The 17,363-nt window shown below is 36.6% G+C and overlaps 1 protein-coding gene across 1 annotated transcript in view; it reads left to right on the top strand.

Moving 5' to 3' along the window:
- The first annotated feature begins 767 nt into the window (after nucleotides 1-767).
- Nucleotides 768-17,363, top strand: part of GABBR2 (gamma-aminobutyric acid type B receptor subunit 2) — a 370,340-nt gene continuing 353,744 nt past the window's right edge. The window contains exons 1-2 of the mRNA XM_018069987.2: nucleotides 768-842; nucleotides 1,095-1,232. Coding sequence (XP_017925476.1) covers nucleotides 768-842; nucleotides 1,095-1,232 — 213 coding nt within the window. The remainder of the gene's footprint in view (nucleotides 843-1,094; nucleotides 1,233-17,363) is intronic.

Raw genomic sequence — 17,363 nt, 5'->3', positions numbered from 1 at the left:
TTATTGAATTGTGATAATGAAATATGGGAGGCTGGTGTATGATATTTCTTATAAAGAGTACATTTGTGCAAGACTTTGTAGAGGAAGCAAAAATGGGCAGAAAATTTTTGTTTCAAAAAGAGAGATAAGGAAGTGGCTGCTAATGGAGCAGTGGCAACTGCCATTATAGCCTGTTGGCACTTCTGACTTCCAGTATGGTTTGGAATCAAATTCTTCAGGCAAATAATTTATTAATACTTTATTGTAAGCTCAGGAGTAAAGCTGTGACTACATGGGTTATTATGAATGATTGATACTACTCCATTCATGGATTGATGTATCTTGACTAGATCAGCCCTTGTTTTTTAATTTTGAATCCTGGTCTCAGTTTACAGTAAAATTCTTTACATCTGAAATAAAGATCAAACTAATTATCAGAGAAGCCTAGAACAGGTCAGGTTAGAAGGACCTCACAATGTCATTTAGCCCCACCTTCTGCTCAAAGCAGTGTGAGTTATGAGAACAGAACAATTAATTCTTAGTAGATTCTTAAAAGAATACTGTTTTGTTACCTTTTGAAGACTTTGTGTTATCCTTCTAAGTAATAGTCTCTTCATTATATATTTTTGCACAGAATGCTGGGGTTGGACTTTAAGGAGAGGTTACTTAGAAGCTTTCATTACAGACAGAACTTTTTTTACAGAGACCAGCAGTATTGTCCAACTTTCTTCCAACTATGGAAGTCCTGCTGGCAATCTGGTATTACATTCCAAATTTTTCTTTTGGAAATGGTAGCTCTCAATGTAGAAAAGGTTTCAGTCAACCTTTTTTGCTGGACCTTTTTTATTATTTGTCGAACAGTGGTATTGAAGTTCTGGTTTTATACAATGTAAGGAGGGGGTTTGCTGTTCTTTCACTACATCACACTAGGAGTCTGGAAGTGAATACTCTAATTCTTCATGTTTAGGTTTTCAGATGTTATATATTGTACAATTTTTATATCTATGCAACTCCTGACTCTTTTTTCCTGCCTAACTCCCTAATAGTTTATTTCTTAGTTAATTATTTTATTTATGACATTAAATATTGACTCTTTTTTTTCTTTTTTTTCCCAGTGCGACAATGCAAAAGGACTCAAAGCCTTCTATGATGCAATAAAATATGGACCTAATCATCTGATGGTTTTTGGTGGTGTATGTGCAACAGTTACTTCTATCATTGCTGAATCTCTAAAGGGATGGAATTTGGTTCAGGTAAGGCATGGAATGGAATATATTCAAATGTTAACTACCTTGTATCTCTGGATCTTTTTTTTTTTTGAAATATAGAAACTTAGGTTTGATGCTTTTCTAGCTTCTCATTTTGTGTAATTAGCATGTCTCAGTTCCGAAGGCCAATGAAATTACATGTAAAGAAGAATAGTTACTCCTATATAGTACTGGATTTTAAGGCTTGGCATTGTACTCAAAATGCCTGTGAGTATGGGGCAGGAGTCACGTGTCTCAGTAGGTTAATTAAATAAAATTAATGTATCTCAAAAAGCAACCTAAATGAAATCAAGTTCAATCATGGTAGGCAGGTGGATCTAGGATTTTGAAAACATGAAACAGCTCCTCAGGCCTCAAATTATGGTACTTCTGGGTATTTACTCTGCCTCTACTCAGTTATAATGCAATAATTCCTATTGACTTTAAAACTGTTAGAAGTGCATAAATTTTAAGTAGTAACTGGGTTCATGTCTCAGTATGTAGCTCACAAAGCACATTTATTCCCAGCTGTTCTTCTTCTTGGCTTTCTCAAAGGTCAAGTTTGTGGAAAGGTTCCCTCTGCTGAGGAATCAGAATTTATTAATACTAATCTTTAAAATGCAGATGATAACAGCATGATTTTCATTTATTCAATCATCTGTCTAGTGTTAATTTTCGGACTGATGGCTGTTCACATAGCCATCCAGTTTTGCTTTTCTCATGTGGAAATACCATAGCTTTCTACTCAATATTCATATTGCCCAAAGATAAGTTTGTATATTTTTTTATTAAAACCCCCCCAAATTATTCTATAGCAAAATAAAAAAATAATAATATATAAAAATTACCTGAGGTTACAGTTATAAACAGGCTCCTCTTTTCCACCTGGAATACTTACCGAGAGTAGTGCAGAAAGAACAAATGAGGCATAATTAAGTTTGTGAAGAAGATGATGATCAGAGTACAAATGGGAAAATCTTGGGAGGATAATTAAAGTAGCTTGTTAACTGAGTTTGCAATGCTTGTCAGATCAGATCTTTTTTTCTGATGCTTCAGGATTTTTTTTCTGATGTGAAAAACATCAGTTCTACTGTGGAAACAAAATAATAGTGTGTTTCTGGGGAGAATGGAGAAAAAACAGAAAGCCTGACACTATCCTTTAACACTTTCTCTTGAAAATGGCCTAGTTCATGACCTATAATGAAGTATGTGGCTGGAACTCTTGTTTCTTTTTAAGTTGTCACATGGAACTTCCATATGATGTAGAAAAATCTTTTCATTTGCATTCAAGTTCTGCCTGATAAAATCTGAAAATCAGTTTGTTCATGAAGTTGCTCAGACAAGAAGGAAGGGTGATTAGAAAGCTTTTAAATGTCTGAACTTGTCAATAAAGGTGTTAAAATATAGAATGATATGATGCATTGCTGCCAGAGAGCATTTATTTCTTTGTATTTAGCCATTATGGTTGTGACTATGTCTTAAACATTATTTATGATATCAGTCCATCAAAGGGATTCTTTACTTCTTGGGTTTAGTATCCTGTGGGCACTAGATAAATCCTCACATGGCAAAACTGCACTTTGTGTCAGGTTTTTAGATATTGATTGACTGGATGATGAAAAAACACAAATAGCAGCATGGCTGGGAAGTGTGGCAAGGCTTAGTGGATGGTATAGCAGCAACAGTCTAAATACTGCTTGTGAAAGTGTTATGTCATGGTGACAGGGGTTTGCGTATCTGCAAATCAGCAGGTGTAGCATGTATAAGATAGTGGGGAGAACAGTACAAATTTTTGACTCCTCAGGATACACTGACATAAGTGTCTCTGATTAAAAGCATAACTTCAATAGAAAGAAAAGATAGAAATCTGTAGTTCTCAGAAGTGGAGCAATATTCAGCCTGATAAAATACAGGATTGCCCACCCTCAAAACTTGAAACTTTACATCAAGGAATCACAGCAAACTCACACAAATAGTTATATGAAATTATGATAAAATCATTTCAAGTCGAGGGAGAACAACATACAGACAAAAAAGAACCTGACATTGTATTATTGAGTAGGCTATTTGCATTCAAATGTCCCCATCACTTTGTCCCTGTGCCTGCAGTCATGAAAACAAAGCTCTTAACCCTAGCAGGAACATTTGATTTGATTTACACAGGTGTCATGAGGTTGAGCAAAGTGATGACTGCCTTCCATGCAAGGGAAATGCAGGATGATACTGATAGTCCTGGGGGGAATAGAGAAGAAAAGAAGAATAATAACTGAAAAAAATTGCTTCTCCGGGCAAATAAAATATGAGACCTACTGACTGCAAAAAACCCCAAACTTTTTTGAAAGCTTTTTAGCCCTGAATTTCAAGTCTCTGGGTGACTGTTTTTCCTCTGTTTGGGTAAATTTCTCTGTTCTGCCTCTTCTTCATTCTCTACAGTATAAAGTTGCCAAAACCCCAAGAGTATAAATGTGCTGGAAATGATTGTGTTGCATTTGCTACTCAGGCAACTATTGTAGTGATGGGGGAGGGGAAGGAAATAGATTTTTGCAAAGCAGCTTCCGACTCTACTCTCCTTACTGTATGCTGTTGATAATGGTAGTCTGTTTTACTTAGCTGGTTAAATCAGGTCACTGATGGCCTGCAACAAGGTGAAATATGCAAGACTATCAGAGGTTGAGAAGAGTGTAAATCTGAAGGTGACTTGCCTTATTTCCATGCTGCATCAAAACAGAGTACTTTTCTTTCTGCATCTTGACAAATTCTGGTTTAGTTATGATCAGCAACAGAAAGGGAGTTTGTGTTCTCAATTAGCTGTCTTCAACTGCTGGCTGATTTAATTATCTCTTACTGTAACAAAATTAATTATATTTTAATGGACCATTTTATATCTGCGAAAAGAGCAAGTTGTTTTAGTCTACGAAGATTTATGTCGTCCTGAAGGACTTTCACTGAGGTATGCTAGGTGACACAACTTGGAAAATATTTTTTGAACACACATTCTTAGTAGGACATATGCAGACACCCATTCCCAAGCCTCTCAAATGAAAACCTTCTCAATGAGTAATCTCTGTGTGCCAACAGTCCTTACTTTGTTGAGTGACAGTCTGAGCATGGGCTGGAAGATGCATGTGCGTCTTTGATCTCCAGTCTGTGGTGTGAAATCAGTTTGAACCCTTCGTGTTTCAGTTTAAAAGTGTTGTTAATGTTCTGTGCCTTTGACAGTGGGCCCTAAAGTCACAAAGGTATAAAACTGGGTAGCTGCTGTGCTGTAGGGTGAATATTTCAATGTCAGATTCTTCCAGATTAATCTTATCCTCATTGCCTTTCAATGTGTGTTCAAGGCAATTAAACAAAGTGAGGAAGAATAATGAATAGTATCTACATCTTGCAAAAGACAAGTTATTTGTTTTGAATTTTTATACTGAAGCATTCCTTCTAGTATCCAAATAGTGCAAAACAGAGGAAATAATTAGCAATTCAGTCTTTCTCTTTTATTTCAGGGTTACATCTGTTTACATCTCCATGTGAATTTCTTACAGTGGCAAAAGCATCTAATTTATATATTTTTATATTGCTGTTTCTTCTGTTTTCATTGTCATCTCTCACTTTCCCTCATTGTCATATTAACAGAAACATTTAATCGGGATGAGGATTTTGACCACAACAGTCATCTCTCTTAATCTGCCAAACTCTTTCTCCATTTTTGGAGATTTGTCATTTTCTTTTGTTGTGCCATTTACATTCTCATACAACCTACTTCATTTACAATTTCATTTGACTCTGGAAATAAACCTCTGCTAGAAACAAAGTGTAAATATTTGTGCTTCTTTGGAATATCCTCTGTTTCTGCATATTTTATGTAATCTAGTCATAACTGCCAACTTCTAGGCAAGTAACTGCTTCAGGCAATCCAGTGATTAGATCGTAATGACATTCAAAACTGAGTAACCTTATTTTGGATTCAGCACCTCATGTTAGAAAGTTTTCTAACAAAATTATAGGTACCCTAATCATGATGTATTACTTTTGGGCATATTAACATAGGGCAAGTTCCATGTATTAAAAAGGGATGTTAGAAAGGGAAAACTCCTTTAGTTCTCTAGCTCATGTAATTGAATATTAAAGAGCCTACCCTAAGATTTGTTTTGTTGTCCCAGAGAAAACCCATAGGTATTCAAGATCCCATCTCTGAATCAGTGAAAAGGCTACTGGTGTTTGAGAAAATCAGTGATGTTTCTAGCCTTTGTTTTCCTTCTGAAACAAGGCTGATGTGATTGCATTGTCAGTTCCTCCTAATAATTTCTGACCACTGGCCAATTGCAACCAAATTGTAACAAAGGATTTCCCAAAGATTATTAACTTCTATACATTTCTGTGAAAATGAGCTGCTGAGGAGAGGGATCCAGATGAATGAAGGCTGCAGCATGATCACAGAGAACTTTGGGCCAACCATGCAGTGTGGTGCTTCATGTCCAGAGGCTGTTTATGGAATGGGAACTGACTGCGTTGAGAGGATTGTTAAAAAAGCAGCAGAAAAAAATTTAAGGGAACACAAAGGAAGGGTGAAACCCAGAAGGATATCGAGTAGGAGCTGAGGTATGTGTTTGTAGAAACCTAAGACACATGTATCTGTAGGAAACGAGGCTTTATTAGGTGTCCCTGTTACTCAGCAAAATTCTTCTAATGTTTACAGGATTTCATAGCTATATGCAGGTTATAAATGGTGGGTTTTAACACTGCAGTAATGCAATTCATCACAGAGTTTTTCCTTTTTTTTTAACATTCCTTGTCTCACTTGTTCCAGTAGAGTGAGTTTGTGCTACTTTTGCCTTCATTGCACAATTTCCATGTATTATTATTTTGAGTAATGAAAAGACCATTTAAACTAGTCTTTGGCTAAGAAGATTAGCAACTTCTATCTATGTGATGCAGGCAGTCCCACTTGAACAGACCTTTCTCCCACAGGAATATGACCCAATGCACCACAAAACTAGAGTCTTTGGCTTCTTGGCCCACAAATCACCATTGTGATCTCTTCTTTTTTTCCTCCTCTTTTTTTTCCCCTTTGCTTTCCTATTTTTTCTTTTGGGATTGGAGGGATTTTATAGACTTTCTGTATTTGTGTTGTGCTTTTAATATGCAAAGTGTGTGAGGGAAAACAACTCTTGAGGTCTTATATAATAAGGTGCAAACCTGATGACATTCTGGTCCTGCTTTTGGGAGTTAACTGAGTACATATGGAAGTTTTGCTCACTTCGCCGTAGGAATGCCCGGGAGCTCCTGAACAGGAAGAAAACACAGTAGGTCTGACCTTCAGGCAGAGTTTCATGTGAAGTTGCCCCTCATTTGAGAGAAGTGCTGGTGAACTTGGAGGGAGACAGACCTTTTAGTTCTGCAAATCCTCCCCTTGATACAAGCTGTCAGCAGGAACCCCGCTGTTATTGATGGACCCTCCGAAGCTCTGTGGTTGCTGCTGGAGGAGCAGGAGCATGGGGAGTTGAAACAGGTCATCAATGCCATACTTCCTAATTAGACTATGTGTCTCAGTGTGTGGACAGATGCACACGTGCACAAGACAAAGCACACTTGGGATTCTTGGAAGTAGTTGTATGTTCACCTTTAAACTTAGAGAAATGAATGTGGCAGTGCAGCAGGGGAGACTGGCCTAGGGTGGAAGAATAACTTCAGTGAGACAAGTTCTTTTGCAGTGATTAAAAGCACTGATCCTGATTCCCAGTGCATTACTGCAGTTGTACTCCAGAGGAGACATTAGCATTGCATTGTTGTTAATGGTAGAAATTTGGTCCACAAGGTTTAAATTGAAAATTTCAGAAAATTTCCAGGCTTAGTTATGGCAAGAAGTGTACATCCCAAATTTCAGATGCCCTGCAAGAGTTAGTAGGACATTTTTTTCTCTTCTTTTTACCTGCTGTTTAAATTTGTGGCATTGATTTCTATGGCTTAACCTGTCTTTCCATCAGTTTGAAATTAGCTTCTATCCAGTGTTCACTTTTCTTTAAATATGATTAACTGTCCTTTTTCATATTGTTTGTTCTGGAGAAAACAGCAAAACTGCAATATATAGTCTAGTTTTTGCCTTTGATCTAATGTCTAAAGTTCAGTTCATTACATAAAGCATGAGTAAAGGTATTTTAATACAGCTCTAGAGTTAAGTCAAAGCAGTTGGAGACTGAAACTATATATTTATTCTAACTATTCTAACTATTTATTCTAATTATTCTGCATGTTATGTCAGAAAAAAAAACCACTTTTTTTTTCTTAGCTGTTTGTACACAATAATTCAATCACTTTTGTTTAGTGTTGGATCAATAATATAAAATGAATGTGAGTTGTGGTCTAGGGAACAGACACACACTTAAAAGGCAAGGATGTTATGTTGCCATGTTTTATAATTTGTGTTTGGGAAAACACATTTAATTCTGAACGAATTAGATATTCCCTCTCCTTCATGAACTCCTCCCACGAATCTGAATGGCTTTTTGAACAAAAATAAAATACATTTAAAACTCTCAACCCATAATGCAGTATACAAGCATTGATATTTTTTTTTCAAATACAAAACCTCGTGTTTTAATGCTAATTCACTTTATTGATAAAGTGTTTAAAATATCCAGGTTAATTTATCATCAGAATAAATAACAGTTGTGTGCTTGGATTTTTGGTTTTCTTTTTTCTTTTTTTTCCTCTGTATAACTTTTATTCTGTCTCACTGCTTGTACTGTTGAGGGTTTTTTCAGCTGGTCTTTTGTTTTCCTTATTTTGTTCCTTTCTATAAAAGAGCGTTGAAGTCTTTTCTCATGTGGCTTTTGCAGCCCTTCAGCTAGGGTAGACTTGCCAGGTAGAATCTTGCTCACCAAAATGTTTCAGTGCTGCACCTTGCAGCTATTGCTACTGCTTCCTTCACTGCTATGAAGGTATCCCTTCACGTCCCCTCAGGCTCATTTATTGCTATTTGCTGCTGATTTTTCTGGAGGTGGTTTTGGGAGGGGATATAGATGGGCAGTTTTGATTGCCATGTCTTCCTTCTCTCCTCTTCCCTGTCCTGATACAATAGGCAGATTTAAGATTTGCTTCTTTGTAAAATCACTTGTAGTTCAGCATCCTTTCTATGCGGAATGATGATGACTGGGATATACACTAATTTCTTTTTCAGATTCGAGATTGTTTTTATGGCACTTTTTCTAATACCTTGTCTGGGGTTTTTATGGTCTAACCCACTGGACAGTAGTGCTGCCAAATTTCATTCTACTCCATAGCTCGTCATCATGTTTTCACATGACTTTCTCTGGGATTTGTGGGGATATAGCTGTGTGACACTAATACCCCATTAATGATAATATTTGACTTATTCATGGTTCTGCCAACCCAAAGAATCACCTTTTGATTCATTAATCCCATTGCTTTCATTACTCTGTGACCCACAAACATGTCTAGAATTCTCCCATTGTTTAGTGGGAGCATTTTTATAGTTTCTCAGCACTAGCAGCATTGAATTTTGAGCTACCCCTTGCATTTTGCCCTGTGCCTGACTTTCTACAAATCTCATTTCTATATCTCTCATTTGAAAGCTAGCTCAGGGAAATCAGATGCTAATTGGTTGCTCATCTGTATATGATTTTTCTACTTTAAAGGTTATATTGATTAAAGCTATCTTATTTCACTGAAAGTCACTTTATGGCTTTTTTGTTGATTTTTGGAAGTCATTATTAATTTTTTTCAAAATGTTCAGACTACAGTGCTGTATTTCTCTGATTGTTGCAACATTTCAAATATTCCAGAAAAGTTGGTTTCAAGCTTCTTTTACCACCAATTCCCCAAACGTGGTCCTTATGTTTATTTTCACCATACCTATAACTTCTGTAAAGCTAGAATTGATTATTTTGGTATGCTGTTTGTCAGAGTGGCTACTTTAATTTGTTTCTGAAAGGTGGCATTGAGTGTGTTCTACAGGACCAGCTTGCCGCCCTGTTCCTCAACAGCCTTCTTGAAAAGCCCTGTGGTTGCTTTCTATCCAGTCCTTTTGTCCAGCCTGGCTTGAGTGGCCTTATATAGAGTGGCACCCTCTACCATAGCTACAGCTGTCCTTGGAACACACAAACCTTTCCACAGCAAAAGGCAAATGCAACTAAGTCAAAATTGATACGGTAAATTTTGTTGCGTCATAATACTACTCCCACAGCCCTAAATTCACTCCTTCATTTTGTTCTTTCTTATTTGAATGTTTTTCTTCAAAGTATTGTTCTATTACAGAACAAGGAAAGCATTTTCATGTGGTAAATTAACCTGCTTTCTCCTGAATGCTGTTTGGCAGCAGCTACTTAATTACTTATTTAGGGGAATAGCATAATTCGTACAAATTCAACAACAGCAGCTCCTGGGCATAGATTTTAGAACAAACTCATACACCAAGTGCTTGGAAAAAGAAAGAGCATCTTTATATAACTTTGAAAATGAAATAAAATATTTATTGGCCTTTAAAACCAGAAAAAGGTTAATGCTCCATTGAAGAAGTAACAAAATGCTGACATGTTTACAGAAAAGGAAGTGCTAAAGTACAAATCCTCATATAATAGAAGCTGTTCTAAGGGCATGATTCTCAAATGCAGTGGTGTTCTTGATGTATGATTTATCTAGTATTGAAATCTGTATGGCATCTGTTTCATTTTTTTGTATTTTCAGTACTTGATACCTCTAGAACAGTTCCTGGGGACTTGTAGATCTTGCTACGTGCTTTCTCCACGCATCAGTTAAGTTTTAACACAGTTGGAGAAAAATAAGGTCAATTGAACAAGGGATAGTTATGCTTTAGTTAAACATGAAGTGTCTTGGAAACACATTTATTTCCTATAGCCTTAGTTATCGCACATAGCAAAACCAGACTTTCAGTGTCAGAGAAAACAGGTATGATCAGTGTAGCTTAAGAACCTCCAGACTCTGTTAGAAAACCACTAATAAATGCATACAAAATTGTGGTTGAAACCATTTTTGTATTTGGAGTAAGATGCTTTGTTTGGCCCTAGGATTACACTGAGAAGAGGAACACATCTCACAGCTTTTAAGCATTGACTTATAATTTTATTTCCTTTTCCTTCTCATCACATTTAAAATTTACAGCAATAGAAAGCTTAAGTAACCGAGTCTAAACTTATTTTTGTACTGAAAAGGAGTTCCACAATTGCACCTTTACAGTCTTTCAGAATCTCTTCTTGGCTCTCTATGTTTTAATTCCAAACTGTAATTGAAAATCCTGATTTACTTTGATTTTTGTCTTGCCTTGGTTTCGTTCATATTTAGGAGATGAGTAGCTTGAGATTTCTGAACTCTGTGTTAAGCTATGACACACTCTGCTCCTAATTCTCAGAGTAAAGGAAAGCATTTCACCAGTGAAGAGTAGTTCTCATCTTCCTTTATCTTGCAAAAGAAGTCCATTAGACTTTGTTATCTAATAGACAACCTATCTCAAGCTAATTAATAAACTACAGCAAGATTGACAGTATAACCAGTATGAGCTTTGTTTGTGTTATGATACAAACTAAACTAGGAAACTTCTATGATTACTTATAATTAAGCTACTGTGAGGGCACAATATGTATTCATATGGATTCATTATGTCAGTTTGCTTTCTGAAAGTAAAAAGATTAGTGGCACAGCTTCTGAAAGGTTTGTTAAAGTCCTTCAGTATTCAGATAAGGGAATAGGAATACACAGGATATGGGAGTGACAGGTTGCCACAGTCTAAAGTATTCAGTAAAGTGCTTGGGAGCTTCAACTTTGTATTCTTTATTAAACGCTAGTATCTTGACATAAATATAGTGTTAATTTTTTTCTATAGAAAAGAGCAAGAAAGTTCTTCATCATAACCCTTTTGAAAATAAAAGCTTTTAGAAGAGTGATGACAGTCTAAAAGTCTGAAATATTCTACAATTACAAATAAAAAGCTGGATGCTTTTTCGTATTTGTCCAGTGAAGGCCACAAAGATGATCACTGTGATGATCACATCTCTGGTGATGACAGGCTCAGAGAGCTGGGGTTATTCAACCTGGAGAAGGGAATGCTCTAGGGAAAACTTAAAACAGCCTTCCAGTACCTAAAGAGGATCCAGAAGAAAGCTGGAGAGGGACTTTTTAGGGGTTCATGGAGAGATAAGACAAGGGGTAGTGGCTAACTGAAAGACGGTAGGTTTAGATTTACTACTAGGAATAAATTCTTTACTGTGAGGTTGGTGAGGCACTTGAATAGGTTACCCAGAGAAGCTGTGGCTGCTCTACCCTGCAAGTGTTCAAGGCCAGGTTAGATGGGGCTCTGAGCAACCTGGTCTAATGGAAGGTGTCCCAGCTCATGGCAGAGAGGTTGGAACTAGATGATATTTAAGATATATTCCAACACAAGCCATTCAATGATTCCAAACAAACTCCCAGACTGAATCCACTATTCTGTCTGGGAGTATCTATAGCTGCAAGAAAAAGCTCAGTTCTGAGAAAGTGGCACAGACATGCAGCCTTGCTAATAATGGGGCTTTTCACTATAAAGACATACTCATGCTAAAAAGATAATTTTCCTCATGTCTCTTGTTTAATTTAAACAATCAATCAATCCAAAGATTTGTTTGGGAAGCAAATTTTAACTCCTTCTGTTTTGAAGGCTCTGAATGCTGCTGAGAAAAGCAGAGTTACTGAACAAGCAATAGAGATGATGTTTAGTTCTTATTAACAATATGAAAATTAAATAATAAAGTTGCGTGCCTACCTATATGTGTATACATACACAGTTATCTGTTTAGAATTATCTGAAACTGTCTTCGGTCTTTTTTATGGCACAGCCCATTTCTGATAGGGCACTGGTGTGTTTCAGAAAAAAGTAATTGCATTCTCTTACATTGCTTGAGGATTAATTTTCATTCAGAAATATGTTTGACATGTATAAGTGGGTGCTACGTAAGAGCCCGCTTTGAAATTTTCTTCCTGTGACTTTCTGCTCTCCAGTTGTTTTTGCCCTTCACCTGTTTTGCATTATTCTGCTTATGTGTGAGAAGTTGAAAAAAAATGTGATTTTCAAATCCGAAGGTGAAGGAAGGACCAGAACCAATAATTTGCTCGGACAGAAAAATCCTGTATGTTATTTGTGGATCTAGATACAGGAGGTCAGAATTAAGGATTAGGAACCATAATCAGACCAGCCTGGAAGAAATTTGGCTGTAGAGACAGAAGTTTAAGAAACAATTCTTACCTAGTAAATTTCATTCAGTCTTTTCAAATGCTTGTGTCTTCTTAGCTATTAAAATTCAGTAATATTGCAGTTGCCAAATCTAATTATGATTAATGACATTAACATTAATGTTGATAATGAGTTCTTTGAGTTGTCAGTGTGAAAATCTTGTGTCCAATGTGATTTTGTCCTTGCTTTTGAAAGTCTGTCTGACAATGTTATAAAACCCCATCCTTCCTAGGACAGGATAAATTCCTCCCAAATCCTTAGCTTTTTTTCCTCCTAAAATCCTTAGCTTGGGAGGAAGTAACAAAATGCAGAAGATGGTTTCTTTTCTTTTTCCTTTGTTAGAGCAAAAGGCAGAAAGATGCAACTGTGAGGGTCTGAGTTTCACTGCCTGACTATTCACCTTTATTCATCAAGACCTCAAGCTACTGCTTTTGCAACTATAATTATCATATAGTCACCCTATAAATAGACTGTACGCAAAGTTGCAGGAGGCATGTCCTAAATTATAAAACAAATCTTCCCTCATAACAAATGTGCTTGCACCAGCATGACTTGTCTCCTATTCACTGTACAGTGGTTAGACCACGAAAAGACATATAGGATTCTGCAACTTACTATGCCCTAAAAAAACCAGTATGTAGGTATGTTTGGGCTTTTTTGGTTTTGCTTTGGGTTTTTTTGTTTGTTTTTGTGGTTTTGTGATTTGTTTTGGTTTTTCTTTGTTTGTTTTTTGTTTGAGGTTTTTTAATTTAAATCATTGAAACAGAAGACAACAAAACTGAGTAATAATCTTTGGACAAATATTTATTTCTTTGTTCTTTCTGTTAACCTCCTTCTTAACTTTTATGTTTCTTATTGCCACAAGCAGTGCTAGGAGGGTTTAAAGGCAACATGTTGCCAATTAGTCATGGCTTGCACACTGCTCCTTTGAACAGCAGGCATTTATTTTTATGTCCAGAAGTCCACATTTATTACTGCAGATGAACCAACAGGGTGTAATTTCATAGTTAGTTCAATGGTCTAACTGGTTATGTGAATGAGGAAAATGAAACTTTAAACATTGTTGCCCAGTATTCTACTGTTTTACAGGCAGATTATTATAGTATTATAATCACCTTAGAAAGGCATCTTGTGTCTCCAGTCACAAATGAATTCACACAGAATATGACATTCTTAGCATAGTTGTAAAGGGGAGAGGTCACTGTGCAGTAAATCTAAGAATAAATGTTTACTAAGTGATTGAGAGTGCTACTTTGGAAGTCTTAGCTGCATGTCCAGAGACTACATAAATCTTACCTGAATGTTTTCCACAAAGGCTGAATTTATAAGATGTATGCTGCCAGAAAGCAAACTTCACCCTCAAGGGTGACATTATTGCCTCAGATCCCTAGATGAATAATGGAATGTGCATCACTTGAATTCTATAGAGCTTCAGACTTGTCCATGTATGAAATGAATTTTGGTAACCCCACTATATGAGGACACCTCGAGACCCAGTCTCTCAAATCAAACTTGCTGTCAGACTTTGCCCTTGATCCTGCCCTGCTTCAGAATGTAAATGTTTCTCATTCTGCATCTCTTGGTAGCCAAGCACAAGAACCTCCATGGCATGCTTGCTTCTGTCAGGAGGGATCCCATCCTAGCTGATGCTGCTTGTGAGTTTACCAGGAGTTTTGACTGCAATTTCTACAGTCATTATGAAAAACGAAATCACAGGGGGACCAAAAAAATGCCACTTTCCTGAACTGTCACAAGGATTACTGTGACCAATATCACAATTTCTGGTTTTGTACCTCCTTCAGTTTTGGCCTTTGAGGGAGGCAATTCTGTCTTACCACAAAACATCAAAGGTGCAGTGAACTGTCTCAAATGGTCATAGCTCAGTTCTTACTCTCATGAAATTAGTTTTTAAGAATTGGAAGTGGTACTGTCTCAGCTTCTTTTTTGGTGGTACAAACACAAGCTCTGTGTGAGTACCTGTGTCACTGTAGAGAAGGGATGAATTTCCACTTCTCTTTGGGTGATCTAAACAGGATTTATATGGAATAATAATACTCACCTTTCACATTTACCTGAAAACCAAAAAGTGAAAAAGGATGAAGTGTACACATTTTCAGAGCATGCTTTGGTCCCCAAGAGCATGGACTTACGAAACCTGCTGCTTCAGCCCTGCAGAGGGTGGGATTTCAGATGCACTTGTTGGCTTGGAATGGCTCATTGCTCCAGCTCTAACCACCCCCATGCTCATCATGCCTGATGCACTTGAATCGAGTCCTGAGGCACTTAACTCTTCCTGTGTGCTGTAGAGTGAGCTTAAGAGCCCAACTTTGTATTCCATTGCTCTGAAAAAGCATTGGTGTTCTCAGAGTACATGTGTTTGCCAGATATTTCTGGAACCATGTCTATCTTGCATCATACTGCAACTGCTTACTATGTTCAATCCCCATATATAAAATTGCAGTTCTAATTTGATCATCACAATTGGCTTCTGTGGAAGTGACTGTAATGAACAAAATGAAAAGTTATTAGCCAAATCCTTTTTCCTGCTCTGCAATCTAATTGTCATCTGGAGAAATCTCTTCAAAGTGGTTATAACAACTTTATGAGCTCAACACAGAGGAAGTTGTGTGCCTCTACTGAGGCATACTATTAGACATTGAACATCATCATACTGATAGGAAAAAAAAAATCCCCTTCGTGGAGATTTGGCTGATTTCAGGAATGCCTAAATGTGTAAGGCAGCTCCATTTTTGTCTCAGATGGCACCACATGCTGGATATGTATGAATTTGCTGTTGTACATTCTATTTAGTCTTGTTCTAGTCGATGCAGGTTATCGTCACTTAGTTGCAGAAACAGGCCTTAATAAAATCCACTGTTTTTCTTTTAAGATGTTTCCAGCAGACATGATAGTAAAGAGGATGCTGGTGTTTGTTAAAATAAAATAGTCAGAACAGTTACCCAGAATTCTGAAGGTTTACAATTCTCCCCCAAGACAGTCAAAATCACATCTGAGTGCCATAATCAGTAGGCTGTGGAGTCACTGTCCTCTCATGCTCTGTTTTTCTGGTCACATGAACCTTTTAAATACTTTACTGTGCAGTGAGGCACCACTGACATGAGTTAGGAGAAGATCGCACAGTGTAGTTGCCACCCTGATCTTTGTACGATGATAAAAACAGTCCTGGTACACCAACCTGAGGGTTGTATACCATCTAAGGTTCCTTTCTTCTGGGCAAGACTTACACTACCTCTAAAATATGAGTGCTTCCTACATACTGGTAGCCAATGTGTCTAGATAAAAATAATGAACTATAGCCAGCTGCTTTGACAGAACAAGTATCAGTGCTCTTCAGTCTGTGATTTGCATGGATGGGTGTACGGATCTACTCCCTTGACTGATGTGCCTGGTCTTTGCAGAGCAAGGGATTTGGCATTCACCATTACCCTTGGCATTCCTCTCAGCTGAGTATACCCTGTTTAGCATATGACTTGTTTTCAGCTGTGTTTTTGCACCACCACAGTTTCCAGTTCATGTTATAAGGAAGATAAATGTGCACAGAGTCCAGGGTCCCTTTCTGGGACCCAGGTCCCACAAGTTGTTTTCTGCACTATTTAACTTGTAGGTACTGGGATACTTAATTTTACCTATACCTGAGTTTGTATTTACTATGCTACCTGCAGTTACCTTGTGCAATATAAACATACAGTGAGGACAGAACCAGAAAATAGCTGGTTTGTTGATTGTAGTTTCGGGGTAATTTTCAAAAGTTCTAGATGTGTACAGGGCAATAATCTGTCTCTGTTCTCATGAAGATATAGCTTAAACAGTATATGACTCATCTTGTCAGCTTAAATTTTTATGAAATTTAGAATGTGATATTTGGTTTGTCTGAACTTAACGGCCATGTAGAATACTGTCAGCTCCTTGGAGTCAATTCAGGGTAGGGCACTCAAATTATCTGTTTTACAGGAACAAATGACTGGAATGGTTTTTTTTATACAGTATGAGAAACCCTCAGTTCATTTATAATCTGTTGGATAACTGTCAAAAAATCCTTATAGAGGAAGAATATTATATAATTTAGGTATTGATTACACTCAATGTTCAGAATTTCAATGCAAGTCTTTTCCAGAGCAGACTCCAGAAGAATCACTGTATCTTAACCTAACACAATCTTAACCACCTTAACACACAGATCACAACATTCCTTATTTTACAAAAAATTGAGCCTAAGTTTCACGACATAATATATGACAGTAGCCAAGAGGTACCAAAAATTGTAATCTTCTGTTTCTTTTGAATCTGGAAATACATGTTGTAATATTTCAAAACATAGACATTAATAAAAATTAATTCATTTTAATGTTTTCTAAGCTTTCTTCAAGGAAATTGAGAGACTAAGTTTTTAATTTTGAAGATACTTATCTCTGTTTGGTGATTCCTAGATCCCATGTGCTGCTTTAGTTATGTATAAATAAAAAATTATGAACCTCCGTTTTTTTAATCTATGGTAGTGTCTCTATTATATATATTATCTCTATATACTGCCATTTATCTATGGCAGCATCTCTATTTTTATTTTGCTCAGAAAAAGTATAGAATTGTGCACTATGAAAGTATGATAGAGCATGCAGATCAGAGCTACAAATATTGAAGTTTTTATTAGAATATATACATCTAGAATATATACATATATATATATATAAAATTTGGTTAAATTGCTCAAAATTAAAACCTGATATCTGGGAGTATTTATAAATATAATATAAATATAAAAACTTCTGTGTTTTTATTACTCTATGCAACTTTTTCTTGGATGAAGATGTAAATTCTTCATAATTTTTTGCATAAACCAGTTTTGAAATGTTCTGCTCTCAGAGAGACATACTTTACTTGTGTTA

This window comes from Manacus vitellinus, unplaced genomic scaffold (genome assembly GCF_001715985.3).
Source record: "Manacus vitellinus isolate BGI_N305 unplaced genomic scaffold, ASM171598v3 scaffold_17_pilon, whole genome shotgun sequence".
NCBI classification, from domain to species: domain Eukaryota; kingdom Metazoa; phylum Chordata; class Aves; order Passeriformes; family Pipridae; genus Manacus; species Manacus vitellinus.
The sequence above is the reverse complement of the archived record's forward strand: the minus strand, read 5'-3'. Positions and strand labels throughout refer to the sequence as shown.